The sequence below is a fragment of the Eulemur rufifrons genome, chromosome 4 (assembly GCF_041146395.1).
Source record: "Eulemur rufifrons isolate Redbay chromosome 4, OSU_ERuf_1, whole genome shotgun sequence".
Classification (NCBI taxonomy): domain Eukaryota; kingdom Metazoa; phylum Chordata; class Mammalia; order Primates; family Lemuridae; genus Eulemur; species Eulemur rufifrons.
Window position 1 is genome coordinate 83,881,403 of NC_090986.1, and position 17,096 is coordinate 83,898,498.

Genomic DNA, 17,096 nt, shown 5'->3' on the forward strand with positions numbered 1-17,096 from the left:
GAGCCCCTTTCCTTCCAGGGCAAGAAGGAGCTCCAGGTGTCCCTCTTCCAGACGCTGGTGCTGCTCATGTTCAACGAGGGGGACGAGTTCAGCCTTGAGGAAATCAAGCTGGCCACCGGCATAGGTACGGAGCTGCGTGCCGTCACCACGGCCGCTGCTGGGGGAGTGTGTGTGCGGACAGGAGCCGGGCTGGCCCCTGCGGGGCACGCGGGACCGCGGTCTCTGCCCCGCGCCGGCCGCGCTCGCTGACGCCAGCCCCTGCCCGCGTTTGCCTCCCCCCAGAGGACAGCGAGCTGCGGAGGACGCTGCAGTCCCTGGCCTGCGGCAAAGCGCGTGTGCTGACCAAGAGCCCCAAGGGCAAGGAGGTGGAAGACGGAGACAAGTTCGTCTTCAATGGAGACTTCAAGCACAAGCTGTTTAGGATAAAGATCAACCAAATCCAGATGAAGGAAACCGTATGTATAAACTTTCTTTTACTGACAGATGTTCACCAAGGAATCGTTACTCTTTATTGTGATTTTTTTTTTTGACTGTTAGAGGCCTGAGGCCTATTTCTGAGATAGCCGACGTGGACACGGTGTGTGAGAGCACTCTGTTCACGCCGCTGCTCCGCGTGTGCTCGGTGGGTGGAGACGGAGGAAGCCGCGGCCGGCTGCTCCCGGCCGTAGAATCGCTGTGCCGGGTCAGACCCGCTGGTCGGGCTCTGCTGGCTCAGAGAACGCAGGGAGTTTGCAGGGCCCCGGGACCGTCTTCGTGTTGTGCACAGCACAGGTCGGCCGTCCTCCGCATCGGCCTCGGCCAGGGTCCCGGGAGGAGGAGCGGGGTGTGGCTGCAGCCACTGACGTGGCATCTGTGTCACTGTGTGCGCAGGACGTGCTCCAGGTTAGACCAGACGCTCAAGCGTCGCACACGCAGGTCCACGCCGCTGCCCCCAGGCGTCTCCGAACACAGCAGCCCCCACAGCCCTGACGCTTGCGCTCAGGACAGGGTGTGAGACGGGGACCTCTAGGCAGTGATGGCTTTGTGCACCTCAGCGTGTTGAATTGCAGCCCAGTCGAAATGTGTTCAGATTACACAAAAAGAAATACAGAAGGCCAATAAATACAAAAAGATGTTCACTTATCAATTTTTTAATGTTAAAATAATATTCCACTTTTTGTATATCAGTTTGGGAAATGTTAAGTTTGAGTCCAGGGTTCGCGAGTATAGGGGGAAACATGCATTACTTTTATTTTACAAAACATGCTTGAGTTGGTGCCCTGTTAGCATGTGTGCGCATGTTTTCTTCTTTATTTTTTTTCTTCTTCTTCTTTTTTTTTTTTTTTTTTTTTTGAGACAGAGTCTTGCTCTGTTGCCCGGGCTAGAGTGAGTGCCGTGACGTCAGCCTAGCTCACAGCAACCTCAGACTCCTGGGCTCAAGCGATCCTCCTGTCTCAGCCTCCCGAGTAGCTGGGACTACAGGCATGCGCCACCATGCCCGGCTGATTTTTTCTATATATATTTTAGTTGTCCATATAATTTGTTTCTATTTTTAGTAGAGACGGGGTCTCGCTCTTGCTCAGGCTGGTCTCGAACTCCTGACCTCGAGCGATCCACCCGCCTCGGCCTCCCAGAGTGCTGGGATTACAGGCGTGAGCCACCGCGCCCGGCCAGTGTGCGCATGTTTTAAGAAGACTGTTTTTTAGGGTAGTTTTAGATTCACAGCACAATCGAGGGCGAGGACAGAGATCTCTTGTACGCTGCAGCCGGACACGGGTGCCCGTCACAGGCGATGGGCCTGCACTGACACGGCAGAGTCCCCCAGGGCCACCGTCCACAGGAAGGGTCAGGCGTGGTGTCGTGCGTTCTGTGGGTTTGGACAGAGGCATGATGACGTGTGTGCACCCTCAGAATGTCATCACACAGTGCTCCACTGCCCTGAAAGTTCTCGTGTCCTGTCAGTCTGTCCCTGTCCCCCCACCAGGCACCTCGGCCACTGGTCTTTTCACTGTCCCCACAGCTCTGCCTTTCCTGGATGTCACGTAGCTGGGGTCACACAGCACACAGCCTTGTCTTTTCACAGCTCGAATTGTACTAGTTGTAGCACCCAGTCCCGCGGCCCTGTCTGGACGGACCGTGGGCTGTTTGTCCGCTCGCCCGCTGCGGGGCCCTGGGCCGCCTCCGCGTCCTGGCGTCACGGGCAGGTGTCTGTGTGGACGGACGTCTTCGCCTGCTCTGAGGGTGCAGCGTTTCGGTGGGCAGTGGGACGTACCTGTTGGAGAGCTAAACGCACATGTGTTTCTGCAGCTTTTTACCGCTAGGAACTCAGAGCAGAGTGATTTGAAGAGTGTCGGGGCCATCTGTCACCTCTCTCCCAAAGAGAACCACCATTGCCACTTCTGTTGGTGGCCGTACACTTTGGCCTGTGACATTACACGCATAGATGCTTTCTTTAAAGTGGGGTCACCAAGCAGGCGGCGCACACGCCTACTCGGGCCAAGGCGCAAGGATCGCTTGAGCGCGGGAGCCCAAGGCCAGCCTGGGCAGCACAGCAAGACCCGGTCTCTTAAAACACAGAACGGGCTCACTGCGTAGCTGCCATCGAGTGCCACCTTGTAACCTGTCTTACCTGCCTGTCACGGGCCTCCTTCCCAGCAGGACTTGCCACAGCAGGCAGAGGGGTCCGTGAGCCCACCGGGCGCAGCAGGGCCTTGCGTGTGGGCAGCCGGCTCGTCCCTGCCCCTCCAGCCAGGCGGCTCCGGGCGCTTGCCGGGTGGGCGCTTCGCTGTGGCTCTCGCTCTGGGGTGCTGGGTCAGACGTGCCTTTGTCCCTGTGGCTGCTCCTCGCCAAGCGAAGCCTGGCAGGTTTCACCGGAGGACGTCATTCCCTGTGGCACCACCCGCACTCTCCTGACGTGCAGAGACAGCGTCCTGGATTCTTACGGATTCCTCTGATTCCTTTGAGCATCTGTCTGCCACTCGGTAGCTTATACAAAGCGTGTGACCTTCCTAATCGCCAGCTTCTCATCTCTTACAATAAAATAAACATGATACGACCTCACGTCGTGAGAACTAACGGAGTAGTGTTTGTAAAGCTCTTAGCCAAGCACCTGTAACCGCTCTGTGAGTGTTGATGTTTCTCGGAGACTTTCATGGTTAGTTGGTATTTTTCTCTTTTTTTACCTGCTTGTTCAAGTCAAATACATTTATTATGATGTTCTTTCTCTTACTGATTAGTAGATGTTCTTTATATATTAAGGAGACTAAACCTTTGTCATTTTTGACAGATAATTTTATTGTTTTGAGTGGGCTTTTTTCCATGTGAGAGTTTTTAAGTTCTGAAATATAGTCACCTTTTACTTTATGGTTTCTGACCGAGGCATCGTGCCTAAGAAAGAACTTCTTCAAACCCCAAATTTTAAAAAATATTCACCTATGTAATTTTTGAAGTAGTTTTTACATATAAATCCTTCTTTGAGTGATGTAGAAATTATTTTAGTATCAGAAACTAGTCTAAACATCCCCCCATTCCAAAACCAAATTGAAAATATCATCCTTGGACAACTTACTTGGATTTTCACTTTTATTATATGTCAGATTCTTATATTATGGGTCAGTTTCTCAATTCTGTTGGTCTATGTCACAGTCAGTCCCCTTGTCTTTTAATGAATGCCCCTGTCCCTGTAGCTTTATCCTCCCGGTGGGCTTCAGAATGATTTATGCTTGTATATCCCCAAATAAGAACACCGACATTTTTAATCCAGGCTGCATTAAATTAATTTCCATAGTTTTCATCGTTATATTAAATCTTCTGATTCGTGTATATGTGTGTATATAAAAATACACACGACTCTTCTGTTACCTTCCTCAGAGTTGTCTGGGTCTTGTCCTGAGTCTTCCGTGTCTCATTAGATAGTGACACACTCACATGCGGTCACTGAGCGCCGGCGGGAGCCAGGCCCCGAGCAGCCCTGAGCACTCGGCTGAGAACAGCAAAGGGTGGGTCCTGGTTCCGGGAGCTCAGTCCTCTCCAGCAGAGCAGTGGCGGGCAGTCACCGTGGCCGGGCCAGCGCTGTGATGGGACAGGAGAGCCCGAGCAGCCCTGAGGAACCGACCTCAGCCTTCTCAGGGCATGAAAGGAGGCCTCTGGCTGCAGCTCTGCTGGTGAAAGGGGTGGCTTAGCCCGGGGACCACGGGGGCCACGGCCAGAGACAGGCAGCCCCGGGGAGCAGGCGGGGCCGTTGCAGTGCGGCCGCCCTGCAAAGGGGCTGTGTTTCCTCCGTGTCTCCCCCGCCTGTCGCCTGAGCGCACGTCCTCACCGACGTGGTGCCCGCGCTGCCCGCGAGGTTTTCAGTCAGTCATCTCAGACTCTCCGGCTCCTCTACCAACAACAGTCGTCTCGTCGGCTCCGTTCTACTTTGCCCCATTGGTCTGCTCCTGCTGCAAAGCCAGAACCTTCACAGTGGCGTCTTAACACACAGCCGCGCGGCTCAGCTTTCCCCAGCACAGGGAATATTAGCCCTTTGTGGGTCAGGGATCTGTTTGGAAGGATGGCGAAAACTTAGACTCTCTCCCTCCCGGGGCCACACATTTTCGTGGCTGCGTCTCGCAGGGCCTTCCCCTCACCCGCGGCTCAGCTGCGCCCCCCGCTGGGTTGCCGGTAAGGATCCGTTGGTTCAAGTGTGTTCTGTTCCAGCAACGCTCTTCATTGCGCCTGGGTTCTTCCCTGGTGTTCGGCCTGTACGCCAGCGTTCAAGGCTGGACTCGGTTCTGTGTCATCGGTTGCAGCGTCTGTCAAGAGGCTGGTGCAGTGTGACCCGGGCCTGTGGGATGCTCTCGGCTCGCTCATGGATCCCGTGCTGGTCAGAGCTTGCACTTCTGGGAGAAATGCTGGCGGCTGTCACGCCTCGTTTTGTTCACTCTGCTGCTGTGTCGTCGTCGTCGCTGTCCTTAGAGATACGGCCACACTTTGTCACCCGGGCTGCAGTGCCGTGGCGTCATCACAGCTCACTGCAGCCTCAACCTCCTGGGCTCAAGCATCCTCCTGCCTCAGCCTCCCGAGTAGCTGGGACTGCAGGCACCACCATGCCCGGCTAGTTTTTTCACTTTTGTTTAGAAGGCAGGGTCTCACTGTGTTGCCCAGGCTGGTCGAGAACTCCTGGCCTCATGCGATCCTCCTACCTCAGCCTCTCAAAGTGCTGGGATTATTACAGGCGTGAGCCACTGAGCCTGGCCTGTGCTGCTAGATTTAATCCTATATAGGGTTTTACCGCTTTTTTATAAAGAAAATATAACTTTTTTTTTTTTTTTTTTTTTTTTGTTGAGACAGAGTCTCACTTTGTTGCCCAGGCCAGAGTGAGTGCCGTGGCGTCAGCCCAGCTCACAGCAACCTCAGACTCCTCGGCTTAAGCGATCCTACTGCCTCAGCCTCCCGAGCAGCTGGGACCACAGGCATGTGCCACTATGCCCGGCTAATTTTTTCTATATAGATTTTTTTAGTTGTCTATATAATGTCTTTCTATTTTTAGTAGAGACGGGGTCTCGCTCAGGCTGGTCTCGAACTCCTGACCTTGAGCAATCCACCCGCCTCGGCCTCCCAGAGTGCTAGGATTACAGGCGTGAGCCACCGCGCCCGGCCAAGAAAATATAACTTGTTAAATTATTTTTCAAACTTTGAGTTTAGAGGTTTTCTATTCTTGTTTTAATAAGTTTTACTAAAACAACACATGAAACAGGGTTCATCCAAAGTCTGACCTTTGTTTATATCAAAGAAAGTTTCTTATCAAACTCAACAACGTGAAATCATTAATGCTGAAGATACATCTTTACACTTGACTTGTTTTCTTTTTTTGTACAGGTTGAGGAACAAGTTAGCACCACTGAGAGAGTGTTTCAGGATAGACAATATCAGATTGATGCTGCTATCGTCAGAATAATGAAGATGAGAAAGACTCTTGGTCATAATCTTCTAGTTTCTGAATTGTATAACCAGCTAAAATTTCCAGTAAAGGTAAATGTTGTATTTCCGTGATTAGATTTGCAGTGTGGTGCTACAGTTGACAGAGCACGTGTGAGTCTGTCTCCAGAGTCGTGCCGTTTGACCTACGCCGTTGGTGACCGTGTGTGTGCACTGACGCGTGGGACCCCTGGCCAGGGCCATTAAAGCTCTTCACTCAGATGTCCTTTATCTCTGTCGTAGAAGTGACAGGGACCCAGAACTCCACCTCCAGGGGTGTGGCACTTGCCCCCCAGGGTGACGTGAGCGTCCGTGGTGCTGGGCACAGCTTGCGAGACGCTGCTGGGGACACTGGTCCTTCCTGCCGCGGGCCGGGGCCCTGCTGTTCTCCCCTCTGCAAATAAGGAGACTCAGCAGGGAAACAGAAGGCGGCCGGGAGTGCGGCCTGCAGCTGGCCAAGGCCCCTGGGGTGCTGTATGGTCGTGGGATTTGGGCCATATCTTGTAAGACGTGTGCCTGGCACTGAGCAGAACGTTCTGCTGTCTGGAAGAGAGGGCTCCCTCTCACAGGGCGCGCCTCGCTCGCAGGCCCGGCCCCGGCTCGCTCGCCCAGACAGCGGGGGGGGGGGGGGGGGGGGGGCAGCGGAGGTGGCTGCGTCCAGCAAAGGAGCCCTCGGACTTCGCAGTCACACTGTGTGGCTGTTGTGTGTAGTAAATACACGGCAATAAGACACGCTCCTTAGGGAGAAGTGCCCTTACGAAGGATAAAAATGCCCCGATGAGACATGACCAGATTTCCTTTTCAAACAAACAGACGTGTGTCACTTAGCAGGGTCAGCCTTGCGTGTGCCCCTCCCTGGGGGGCAGCCTGTGTTTACGTTGTGCGAGTTCCGAGTTTCCCGGGCCTTGGCCAGGCTGACGTGGAAGCACTTTTGATGGAGAGGTAATGTTAGCACTGTCTTTGACATAGGGAATGTCATTCATTTTATAGCTACTTATATCATTATACAATGTTTTAATATGAATGTGTCTAGAGTCACCTATGTTTGTCAATTTAATGCCACTATAATTGAGGGTTTTGTTTGTTTTAATTTCCTTTTTTAGCCTGGAGATTTGAAAAAGAGAATTGAATCTCTTATAGACAGAGACTATATGGAGAGAGACAAAGACAACCCAAACCAGTACCACTATGTGGCTTGACAGGGCGCAGACTGTTCCCTTTCTCGAAGCGCTAGAATGTATCTCAGAGCGGCAGAGCACGTCTGTGCATTTCCGGGACTCTCTCGTTGAACCAGCTGTGGACACTTGTGGGTGAGGAACGGAGAGGAACCCTGGTCCACCCTCCACAAGGCTCAAGGACTTTCACACGGCAAACGTATCCTTTCCCTTCTAGCTCTGTTAGGCATTTAAATTGTTTCTCTTGCTCTGTGCACAATAACTTTGAGATTGGACAAGAAGATACTGGTTAAAACAAGTCCTTTATAAGGTCTTGTTCTTGTGGCAAAGAACCGAAAGTTTGGTTTGCTTTTGTGTTCGTGAATGCACAATGAAAAAGACCCTAAATGCTGCATTATTTCGCTACAAAGAGTGCTTAGGTGTTCCTGAAGACAAGCTCTCGAGGTTGATGAACATTTAGAGTGAAAACAAGAACCCCTCATTGGTGAACATTAAGAATAAATAGTGTTCAAAACTGGCAAATCGATTATGCAACCTAAACACTGGCATCTCTGTGTTTCGTGTATTTTCAAAAAGTTTTAAACTTTGGTGACTGATTTTTGATAAATCAGGTTTCTGAGTGAGACCGCTGATGGTGCCAAGAGGACACGGTCCGAGGCCTGTGGTGCGGTGGGCCCAGAGCATCTGTGTTTCATTTCGGCCGAGTTAGTCGTGAGTTCTCTGTTCCAGGGTTTGGGGGGTTAGTGTGTTTGTGTTTCCATTCTAAGATTGAGTCTGGCGGTCCCTGTGTTTTGCATTGGGATGACTGCTGTTTGATTTTTTTTAATTGCAGTATTTGTGTGATTGCTTGGTTTGGTTTTTACAGCCACTCGCAGGGATGGTCCTTGATCTCTGCTGCACCACTGTAAAAAGTTTTATGGAGACAAAGTCTTGATGTTGGAAGCAGAGGTTATTTTGTTGAGAGAGTAAAAGGATTTTGTTGGTGTACCTGGTTTCGTGTTGTGCACACGTGAGGTTGAGCAGAAGATGGAAGCTCAGTGGTGATGCTGGTGTGGTAACTATGACAAAGATACTTTTGTGATAACATTTAAAAGTACTTTATATTTACATAAGCATGTTTCATTTTGATTGAAGAGCTACCAAAGGAATTTTGATCATGGTATAAAGAGTTTAAAGCAATATTTTCTGGAATATACCAAGTTTATATAATTTGATTTTATGCTAAATTATTAAAAGATCCTCTCTTTTTGAAACATGCATGTTTAAGATTTGACACCTTATGGGTTCCCATATTAAACCCTCACTCTTTAATTATCAGCATTTCTATATTTGTGAATTTTCTTTGAGTTCTATGATATATGGTCTATCAAAGACCAAATAGATTTCTATTTCTGCTTCTTATATTTTAAGTTCATTGTGTCTAGAGATTGTTAATATTGTAATTTAATGTAGACTTACTTTAAATAAAATTAGTTTAATTGGCCTTAAAATTACATTAATAAAACTTTGTGATATGCAAACGACACAGTCTTCATAGCTTGTTAGCGACTGTAATTACCAGGACACCAGACACAGGGAAGGCAGAGCAGGGACACCCGTCAGCCTCAAGTGATCGTTCCTCTCTGGTCACCTCTCGGACAAACTACCAGCGAGGCCGAAAATCAGCACATGGGTCTTTTTTCTTTCTGACACGCTATACCTTTTATTCTACTTGTTTCTAGCCATTCTCTTATTTCTCAGTATCATTTGATGTTTTATTATAGTCAGATTAATGTGGTAGAACAAATAGTACAATGGAAATAACTGAAAAAGAAAAGGCACTTAAATAAGGAAAAAAAAAGCTGTATCTGCACATGTGACCAAAAAGAAGGCTGTAAAATTAGAAAGAAGGTGAAATTATTTGCAAATTATTATGATGGTGTACCTGAGTAATCTAAGAGAAGCAAGTGAAAAGCTATGACTAAAAATAGAATTCAGCAAGTTAACTGTACACAGAATTAACAGAAAATCAGTTAAGTAGCCTTCCTATAAATACAGACTATAGTGGGAGATCATTTTTCTGATAGCAGCCAAAAAAATGATAAAATCTAATACCAGGGAAGTATCTCTATGAAAAGCATTGTAAAATTACTGAAGAACACAAAGAATCCCTGTGTTAATTCTCACATTTCTCCGTGCAGTGTCTTAAGATGTCAGCCTCCCTTTAAAACACAGACAAGCTGATTCTAAAATTAAAATTGAAAAGCAAATATATAAAAATAGCCAGAAATTGCTTTAAAACAGAAATGTACTACTCATATACATTCTAAAAACAAAGTCAACAATGTAAATAACAAAACAGTTGCCGTCCTGACCCGTGTGGTTGTCAGGCGGCCTCCTGGGGCAGAACAGTCCGAATCCTGCCGGCTCCCACTTTCTACAGATGCCGTCGGAAACGGCTGGGCCACCACCTTGAAAAGAGCAAAGTTGGATTGTTCTCACTTTTATGCCAAAAGAAGTTCCAAGTGGTCAAAGAATTTGGTGTTTAAATAAAAGAAATCATAAATACAGGAAGAAGACATGGGTACATTTTTATTGTAAATTGACAATTTATGGGATACGAAGTGATGTTATAATTTGTGGAATAATCAAGCTAGTTACCTGTCACCTCAAATACTTAACATCTTCTGTAGTAACAATTGTTGCGGTTTCCTGTAGTTCTGAGCAATTTTGAACTACGCAGCGCTATTTTAGCTGCACCCCCTGCGCCTGGACTCAGAAACGATCCCCTGTGAGGTTCGGTACCTCTGACCCTTTTTATAGTTAGTGTTTTTCCACTAACCCAGTGAATTAAGATCCATTGTTTAAAGGATTGGCATTAACGGCTGCCGGGCTGCCAGGTCACTGCAGAGCCCCCGGAGGAGGAGACCTGGGACCCTCCGGCCTCTGAAAGCGGAACAAAGGGGACCTGAAGGAGCCATCCGGGCAGGGCCCAGGGGGTCGGGGGGGGGGGGGGGGGTTGACAGGGCCTAAATTTAAAGTAGAGCCCAGCAGCCACGTGCAGAGCAGGGGTCACACCGGTGCCCAGAAACCCCCTTTCATCTTTGGGACTTGGGCTCACCTGCCCCAGCCAGTCGGAACTAGGCAGGTTTCAATCCCTCGTTTGCATAACCGAGCCCCGATGGGCTGCGGCTGTAACGCAGGCCCTGGCTCTGTTCGGGCGCAGCTTCCTCCCCCCAGGCTGTGACTTCCTGGTTTGCTTCACTGGGAAAGTCTCTTTCGCCCACTTTCCTTTTTGGGGAACTATTGCTGAGAACGAGAACGAGAACGGCTGGAGGAGACAGGCGCAGGTGCCCGGGGCGGCCAGGCCCCAGGCCCGAGGGAGCAGGTGGGGAGGGAGCAGGTGGGGGCGGCCGGGGGCTGGGGGAGGACCCTGCGCACTCAGGGGACAGTGGTCCACGGCCTGCCCTGGAGGACAGAGACCAGGCCCTGGTGCTGGAGTCCCCCGGGGAAGGGGAGCGGGAGTCAGGACGACAGACTGAATTCAGAGAGGGCGGTGGAGAGGGCCGGGGTGCGGAGAGGTGGGGACAGGGTCTCACAGGAATGAGGGCCGGCGATGGTGGGAGGCAGCTGGCGGGCGCCAGGGAGGGCAGCGGGGGCACAGCGCACAGTGGGGTCAGGTCCGGGGCCACATGAGACGCTGTGGACTGAGGGTCGCGTGGTGAACTTGCAACTGTGTATTAAATGTGAAGGCGCCCAAGCTCCGCCCCAGCAAGTTCCATGTCTGCGCAGTTATCCTGCAGCCCACGGAACAGGCACAGCTAGAGCAAAGTCCTCAGGTCCGGAGTACCGTGGCTGCGGCCTGCACGTCCTTGTGTGCCAGACTACAGCCAGCGCCAGGGACAGAAACGCGTCTTTGCAGTTCTCTGATGTTGCAAGTTCCCAGGAGGAGTTGCTGCCCAGAACTTTGTAACTTCGTTTCACTGATCTCTTCCCTTTGGAGCTGTTCAGACACAGCGGAACCTGCTAGCAGCCCTGTGGTAATTGCAAGGCCTCACACCCCATTGCTCAGAGGAGTCGAGGTAAGCGGCAGCCGCCACAGAGCCTGCCCAAGTGGGCAGAGCAGCCCACTCCCCGCAGCCCAGGTGCGCAGGACGGAAAGGACGCCCAGCACTGTCCCCAGCTCGAATCCCCACCCCAGGAGGGGCTTGCCCACCAGTCCCCATCCTGCGATGTCCCACTGCCCTGTGGGCCCTGCCCTGCTTGCCACCCTGAACACGTGACACTCACTTCGGGCATTATTCACTTTACCTCTCAAAAAGAAAACACACCCAGCCCTGCTCGCTGGGGAGGCGAATCTGAGGCATCCTTGCCGGTTGCGGCGTCTGCAGACGGGCTTCCTTTCTTCCCTGGCCGCCCCCTCCGTCTCCCGTTGGCTTCCTGGCGGAGGGCGCCCGCCCAGGCTCACGGACGCTGTTCTGCTCCTGCAGCTTCAAACAGCGCAGACCTAGACGCTGAGGAGCGAAGGCCAAGACGCTGGTGTGTGAGGAGAGGGAGACAGAGCAGCGAGTGGTGCTGTCGTGGTGCCGGCATGTCTCTGTGCACGTGTGTACGTGAGTGATGAGAGGGTGCAGTCCTGCAGGGCTGGGTGCACGGGGGCGGGGAACTTCTCATTGCATGCGCCCTTTCTTATTTAAAAATTTTATAGGCCGGCACGGCGGCTCCCGCCTGTCATCCTAGCACTCTGGGAGGCTGAGGCGGGAGGATCGCTCGAGGTCAGGAGTTCAAGACCAGCCTGAGCAAGAGCGAGACCCCATCTCTATTAAAAATAGAAATTATTTGGCCAACTAAAAATATATGTAGAAAAAATTGGCCGGGCATGGTGGTGCATGCCTGTAGTCCCAGCTACCCGGGAGGCTGAGGCAGTAGGATGGCTTAAGCCCAGGAGCTTGAGGTTGCTATGAGCTAGGCTGACACCACGGCACTCCAGCCCGGGCAACAGAGTGAGACTCTGTCTCAAAAAAAAAAAAAATGACATGTGACTTTATACCCTGTGCAGGCTTCTAAGCTTCAGAGACAAACAAGCTCTCTTTCCCCACACCCCACTAAAGGTGAAAATTTGTCATATTTTAATTTGCTTTATATTTGTACTATGGCATTTTGTCTAGCTTTTTGTTTTTCCCAGTTTTTCATTGCTATTGTTGACAAAAGAAACATACACCTTTTGTCTTATCACTAAAATCAATAATTTTCTTACTACATTATTTGCACAAACCCAGATTTTTTTCTTAAAACATTTTTCTCAGCCTGCTGAATGGCTGGGACGACAGGTGTGTGCCACTGTGCCCAGCTTCTCAGGTCTGTGGCCTGGCTGTGACCCTGGAGTCTCTTCTTCTCGTTACTATCTAGGTCCACTCTTTCTTGGATCTTAGTCTTCCTTTTTCTCAATTTGTTTTACCAATATAGTTTTTGTTTTGGGGCTTTTTTTGTTTGTTTGTTTTTTGAGACAGAGTCTTCCTCTGTCACCCAGGCTAGAGTGCCATGGCGTCGTCATAGCTCAATGCAGCCTCAAACTCCTGGGCTCAAGCGACCCTCCCGCCTGGGCCCCCTCGAGTGCTGGGACTACAGGCGCCACCACCGCGCCCAGCCGTGTTTTACTAAAGCAGATCCTGAAATGATCTTCTCAGAAAGAAGGCACAGGAGACAAGCTTTCCGAATCAGCTGGTGTCAGTAAAGGGAAAGTCTGAAGGGAAACTCTTGCAGGCAGCAGCAGACGGCCGAGGGTGGACACCTGAGGGAAGCTGGGCTGTGGCCTGAGCCATCCCCGTGGACTCGGCGAGGCTGGAGTCTGTCAGGCCTGTCGCCAGCAGGGACCAACTGCAGCCTCACCTACCACGGGAGGCACAGGAGCAGGACAGGGTGTCGGGCTGGCCGTCTGTTCTCAGTTCTGGCCAGAGAACGACCAGACACACCGGAAGCATGACAGGAGTGTGCTGAGAAGCAGGTCAGTTTACAGGGCAAGAGCAAGGTGATGACGGCCGTCACAAGAGGCCCTGGCTGCGGTCTGGGTCTTGTCTTACACCGTCGGGAGTGGCCCTCCTGGCATTCAGAGGCCACCACTGGACCACTCTGACGGACAGTTGATGACATGGTCGTCAGCCTTAGGTTACTCCAGGTCACGTTCCAGACCCCGTTGTGCGCGGGCTGCCTGGCCGGGCGGGGATGGTTCTTGTGCGGGTTGGCAGGGGCCCTCCTGCCCCGGTGTGGCAGTTGCTGGAGGCAGCACCAAGGCGGGCGCCCACCGTTGTCCCCAGAAGAGCTGGAGCCCCTCACTGTCTACCTAACAGAATCGGTCATCCCTCTCCAAACCCTGGGACGCCTGTGTCCCCTTTAATCTTTTACCCTGCGTATGTCAACCACATACTTGTCTAACGTGCAGCTTCGCTGAGCACCAATCAGGGCTGCGCGGTTGCCCCCAGGGCCCGCTCACCCGCCCCGCCTTCCAACACAGCAGAGGGTCTCACTCTTGCTCAGGCTGATCTTGAACTTCTGAGCTCAAGGGATCCTCCTGCCTCAGCCTCCTCTGATGACAGGTGTGAGCCACCGAGCCGGCCAAGACCCCATCTCTTAAAAAAAAACAAGAAAGAAACAGAGACTGACAACACCAAATGTCGGCAAGGATGTGGATGAACTGGTTTTGGGCGCGCACGGTGGTGCACTTTGGGAAAGGGTCTGGCAGTTTCTCCTACAGTTAAACACACACCTGCCACAGGACTCCAGCTGTGCCACTCCCAGGTGTTTACCCAAGAGAAGCGGAAGCATATGTCCAAAGACTTGCACACAAATGTTCACAGTAGTCTTATTTGTAACAACCAAAAAAGTTGGAAACAACCCAAATATCCTCCAACAGGCAGATCAGTAAACAGATTATGGTAGGTCCAAAAAAGGGCATTTAGGAATAAAAAGGAGGGAACTAGCAGGACAGACAACACCACAGATGAACATTATGCACAGAGAAAGAATGCAGACAAGAAGTACACACTGTGTGAGTCCATCTCTGTGAGGTTCTGTCATCTGAAACCAGTCTCCAGTGACAAAGGGGGCCAGTGCTTGTCCGTGCGCAGGGACGGGGGCGGGGGGGGGGGGGGCGACCACAACCGACACTGGGGAACTTTTACATTGAAGAAAGTGTTTTATATTTTCCTTGGGGGGAGGGGGGGCAGTTTCACAGGTGTATACAATTGTCAAGATTCATCAAACCGGACGCCTAAAATGGGTGTCTTTACTGGATGTAAACTAACCATAATAAAGTTTATTTTAAAAAATAAAAGAAAAATGAATGAGTCATTTTTACCTAGTTCTACTTGGATGAACAGGCAAGAAAATAATTCTTTCAATGAGGATTTTTTTTAAAGTCAGAATCATAGTCACTGTGGTCTTTCCTAATGTTTCTGTCTCAGTCTTAAACTTTTCTTGTTATGAAGCACCGTGGCCAGGTTGCCTGGTGATGAGCCCCAGCATGGAGCCTTCGTAACAAATCCTCAGTGAGGCCGTGTGTCCCCAACTTCTGCGCGGTCCGCCGCCCGCTAGGCCGTGTGTGGGGCAGAGAAGTGCTCGGCTCTGGGCTGCGTTGGAGGAACCGGACTGTCGCTAGATCACCCCGTGCCCTTCGAGTTCCAACCACACGGCCCACGTGAAGAGGTGGCGTCAGGTGGAGTTCACTTCCCAGTCTGTTTCCCTCGGGGTTTCCTTCTGAAAACAGACCAGGCCCTGGTGAGCAGCACGCGGGAGCCCAGGGAGCGCGGGCAACAGTGTCCGGGTGGGGATACGATGGAAACACGAGCATACTTGAAATTACATAATTTCTTGTGTTGCAAACGACATCAAACTATATTTTTAAACCTGCTTTCGAAGAAGGTAAAAGTTTTGCTTCTTTTTTTTGTGAGAATGTTCCTTTTTCAGAACTTTCTAAAAAGAAGACTAGCATGATTTTAAGTACTTCAAGGAAGTGCTTAGAAACATGTTTGGTGTTTTGTTTTTTGAGACAGAGGCTCACTCTGTTGCCCGGGCTACAGTGCAGTGGCGTCAGCCTGGCTCACAGCAACCTCAAATTCCTGGACTCAAGCGATCCTCCTGCCTCAGCCTCCCGAGTAGCTGGGACTCCAGGCATGCGCCACACCCGGCTAATTTTTTCTAGTTTTAGTAGAGATGGGGTCTCGCTCTTGCTCAGGTTGGTCTCCAACTCCTGAGCTCAAGCGATCCTTCCCCCTCAGCCTCCCACAGTGCTGGGATTAGAGGCGTGAGCCACCGTGCCCGGCCTTGCAGTCCTATTCTGTTTCATGACTTTCCCAGCCCATCATACATTTGTTAGGTAGACAGTTAGGATCTCTGGCTCTTCTCGGAATCAGGGTTCCTCGCTTTGGTGCTGTTTTGAGCAATTACTCCACCTGGGAAGAAGGATAAGGGCAGGTGCTCCATGTTGGTGCCGCCCCACCCTTAATGCTCCTGAGCAGTTACTGCACCTGGGGAAGGAGGCGCTGCTTTATCAATCTGGGAATTCCCCAGCCCAGGCACATTAAGATTTAGAAAGTGACCTAGAGTAACCTACAGGTAATTAATGTGTCACGAGCTTGAATGAGCTTGAATCTGCATCTGCATTGCGGTTCACCTCCCCAAGGGGGTTTTCTTAGAGTGACCTGGTATACGCAGATGGAATTTTGAGGATACCTGTTGATCATGTGATAACATCCTACACCTCCCAAAGGCCTCCTCCAGATTGGGCTAATAAAAGGAAACAATCCGAGAAGTAAGGAGTTGTCAACAGAAAAAAGCCAAACTCTGAAAAATAATTTTAAAGAGGTTTATTCTGAGCCAGATTTGAGGACCATGACCCAGAGCCACGCCCAAGAGGCCTTGAGCAAGTGGACTCAGTGTGGCTGGGTTACAGTTTGGTTTTATACATTTCAGGGAGACAGGGGCTACAGGTAAAGTCATAAATCAATACGTGGGAGGCATACACTCTTTGGCGGGAAAAGGTGGGCCATCTCGAACTGTGGGGCTTACAGGTTATAGGTGGGTTTGAAAGATTCTTTGGCTTGTAATTGGTTAAAGACATGAAGCTTTGTCTGAAGGCTTGGAATGTTTCAATGTAGTTGCTGTTTGATTATCAGAGATGAGCCACCAGATGGACATTTGTTGTGTAAATTGAGGACCTGCAGGTTTGTCTTGCATACCCTTAGGCCTGTTAATAGGTTACAAAGGATGTCCCCAAGAAGGGAGGGGACATGATAAGGCAAGTCTGACCTCCCTCCTCCTGGCAGGCAATTTAGTTTTAGGGTATTCCTTTGGCCATGAGGGGGCCCATTCAGTCAGCCGGTGGTGGGGGTGAGCCTTAAAATTTTATTTTAGTTCACATAGACAAAATTTTAGTTGAAGGTTCGGAGAACACAGTAATCGCCAGGCTGTCCTAAAGTGCCTATCAGAATGGAGGTGGATGTGAGGGCGACCTGGCTGTGACATCTGTCACCCCACTGATAGCCAGCAGTGATGTGGCTGATCTGGCTGGCCGGGAGAGTGTCCCCTTCCTCCCTCAGTGCTCCACATGCGTCCCCCCTGAAACTGCGAGCTCAAAGAGGACGACCTTCCTGGTTAGAGGAGGACCGTTCTTTGGTCAACAGTGTACAAGTGGCCGTGCTCCCCCGCTAGAACCTCCCAACAAGCTCAGAATGGAGGAGGGCGTTTATCAAAAAAGCTCAGGAATGCCTGTCTAGTCCAATCCACACATTCCCCAGAAAAAGAAAGCGAAGTCTTACTGTTTCTAGGATCTTTCTCTGGTCTCATTCCCTGCAGCCTGCAGGGTGAGAACCACAGCCCTCCCAGCAGAGGTTTTTTTGTCTCACCTATTTACCTTACCTGCCTCCACCTTTTCGCAGGTAGTGATTCACAGGAATAAATGCCACACACCTCTCCCCCTTTCTGATCCTGTGCTGCTACTTCAATCCCATCTCC

At 50.8% G+C, this 17,096-nt stretch overlaps 2 protein-coding genes across 4 annotated transcripts in view; one reads left to right on the forward strand and one right to left on the reverse strand.

Annotated features, from left to right (window-relative positions):
- CUL4A (cullin 4A) overlaps positions 1-8,814 on the forward strand; it is a 46,036-nt gene extending 37,222 nt beyond the window's left edge. For both annotated transcript variants that reach the window (XM_069467791.1, XM_069467790.1), the window contains exons 17-20: positions 19-124; positions 283-455; positions 5,836-5,988; positions 7,038-8,814. In XM_069467791.1, coding sequence (XP_069323892.1) covers positions 19-124; positions 283-455; positions 5,836-5,988; positions 7,038-7,133 — 528 coding nt within the window. In that variant the 3' untranslated portion in view covers positions 7,134-8,814. The remainder of the gene's footprint in view (positions 1-18; positions 125-282; positions 456-5,835; positions 5,989-7,037) is intronic.
- GRTP1 (growth hormone regulated TBC protein 1) overlaps positions 1-17,096 on the reverse strand; it is a 199,161-nt gene that overhangs the window by 134,992 nt on the left and 47,073 nt on the right. The gene's annotated exons all lie outside the window — the stretch shown is intronic.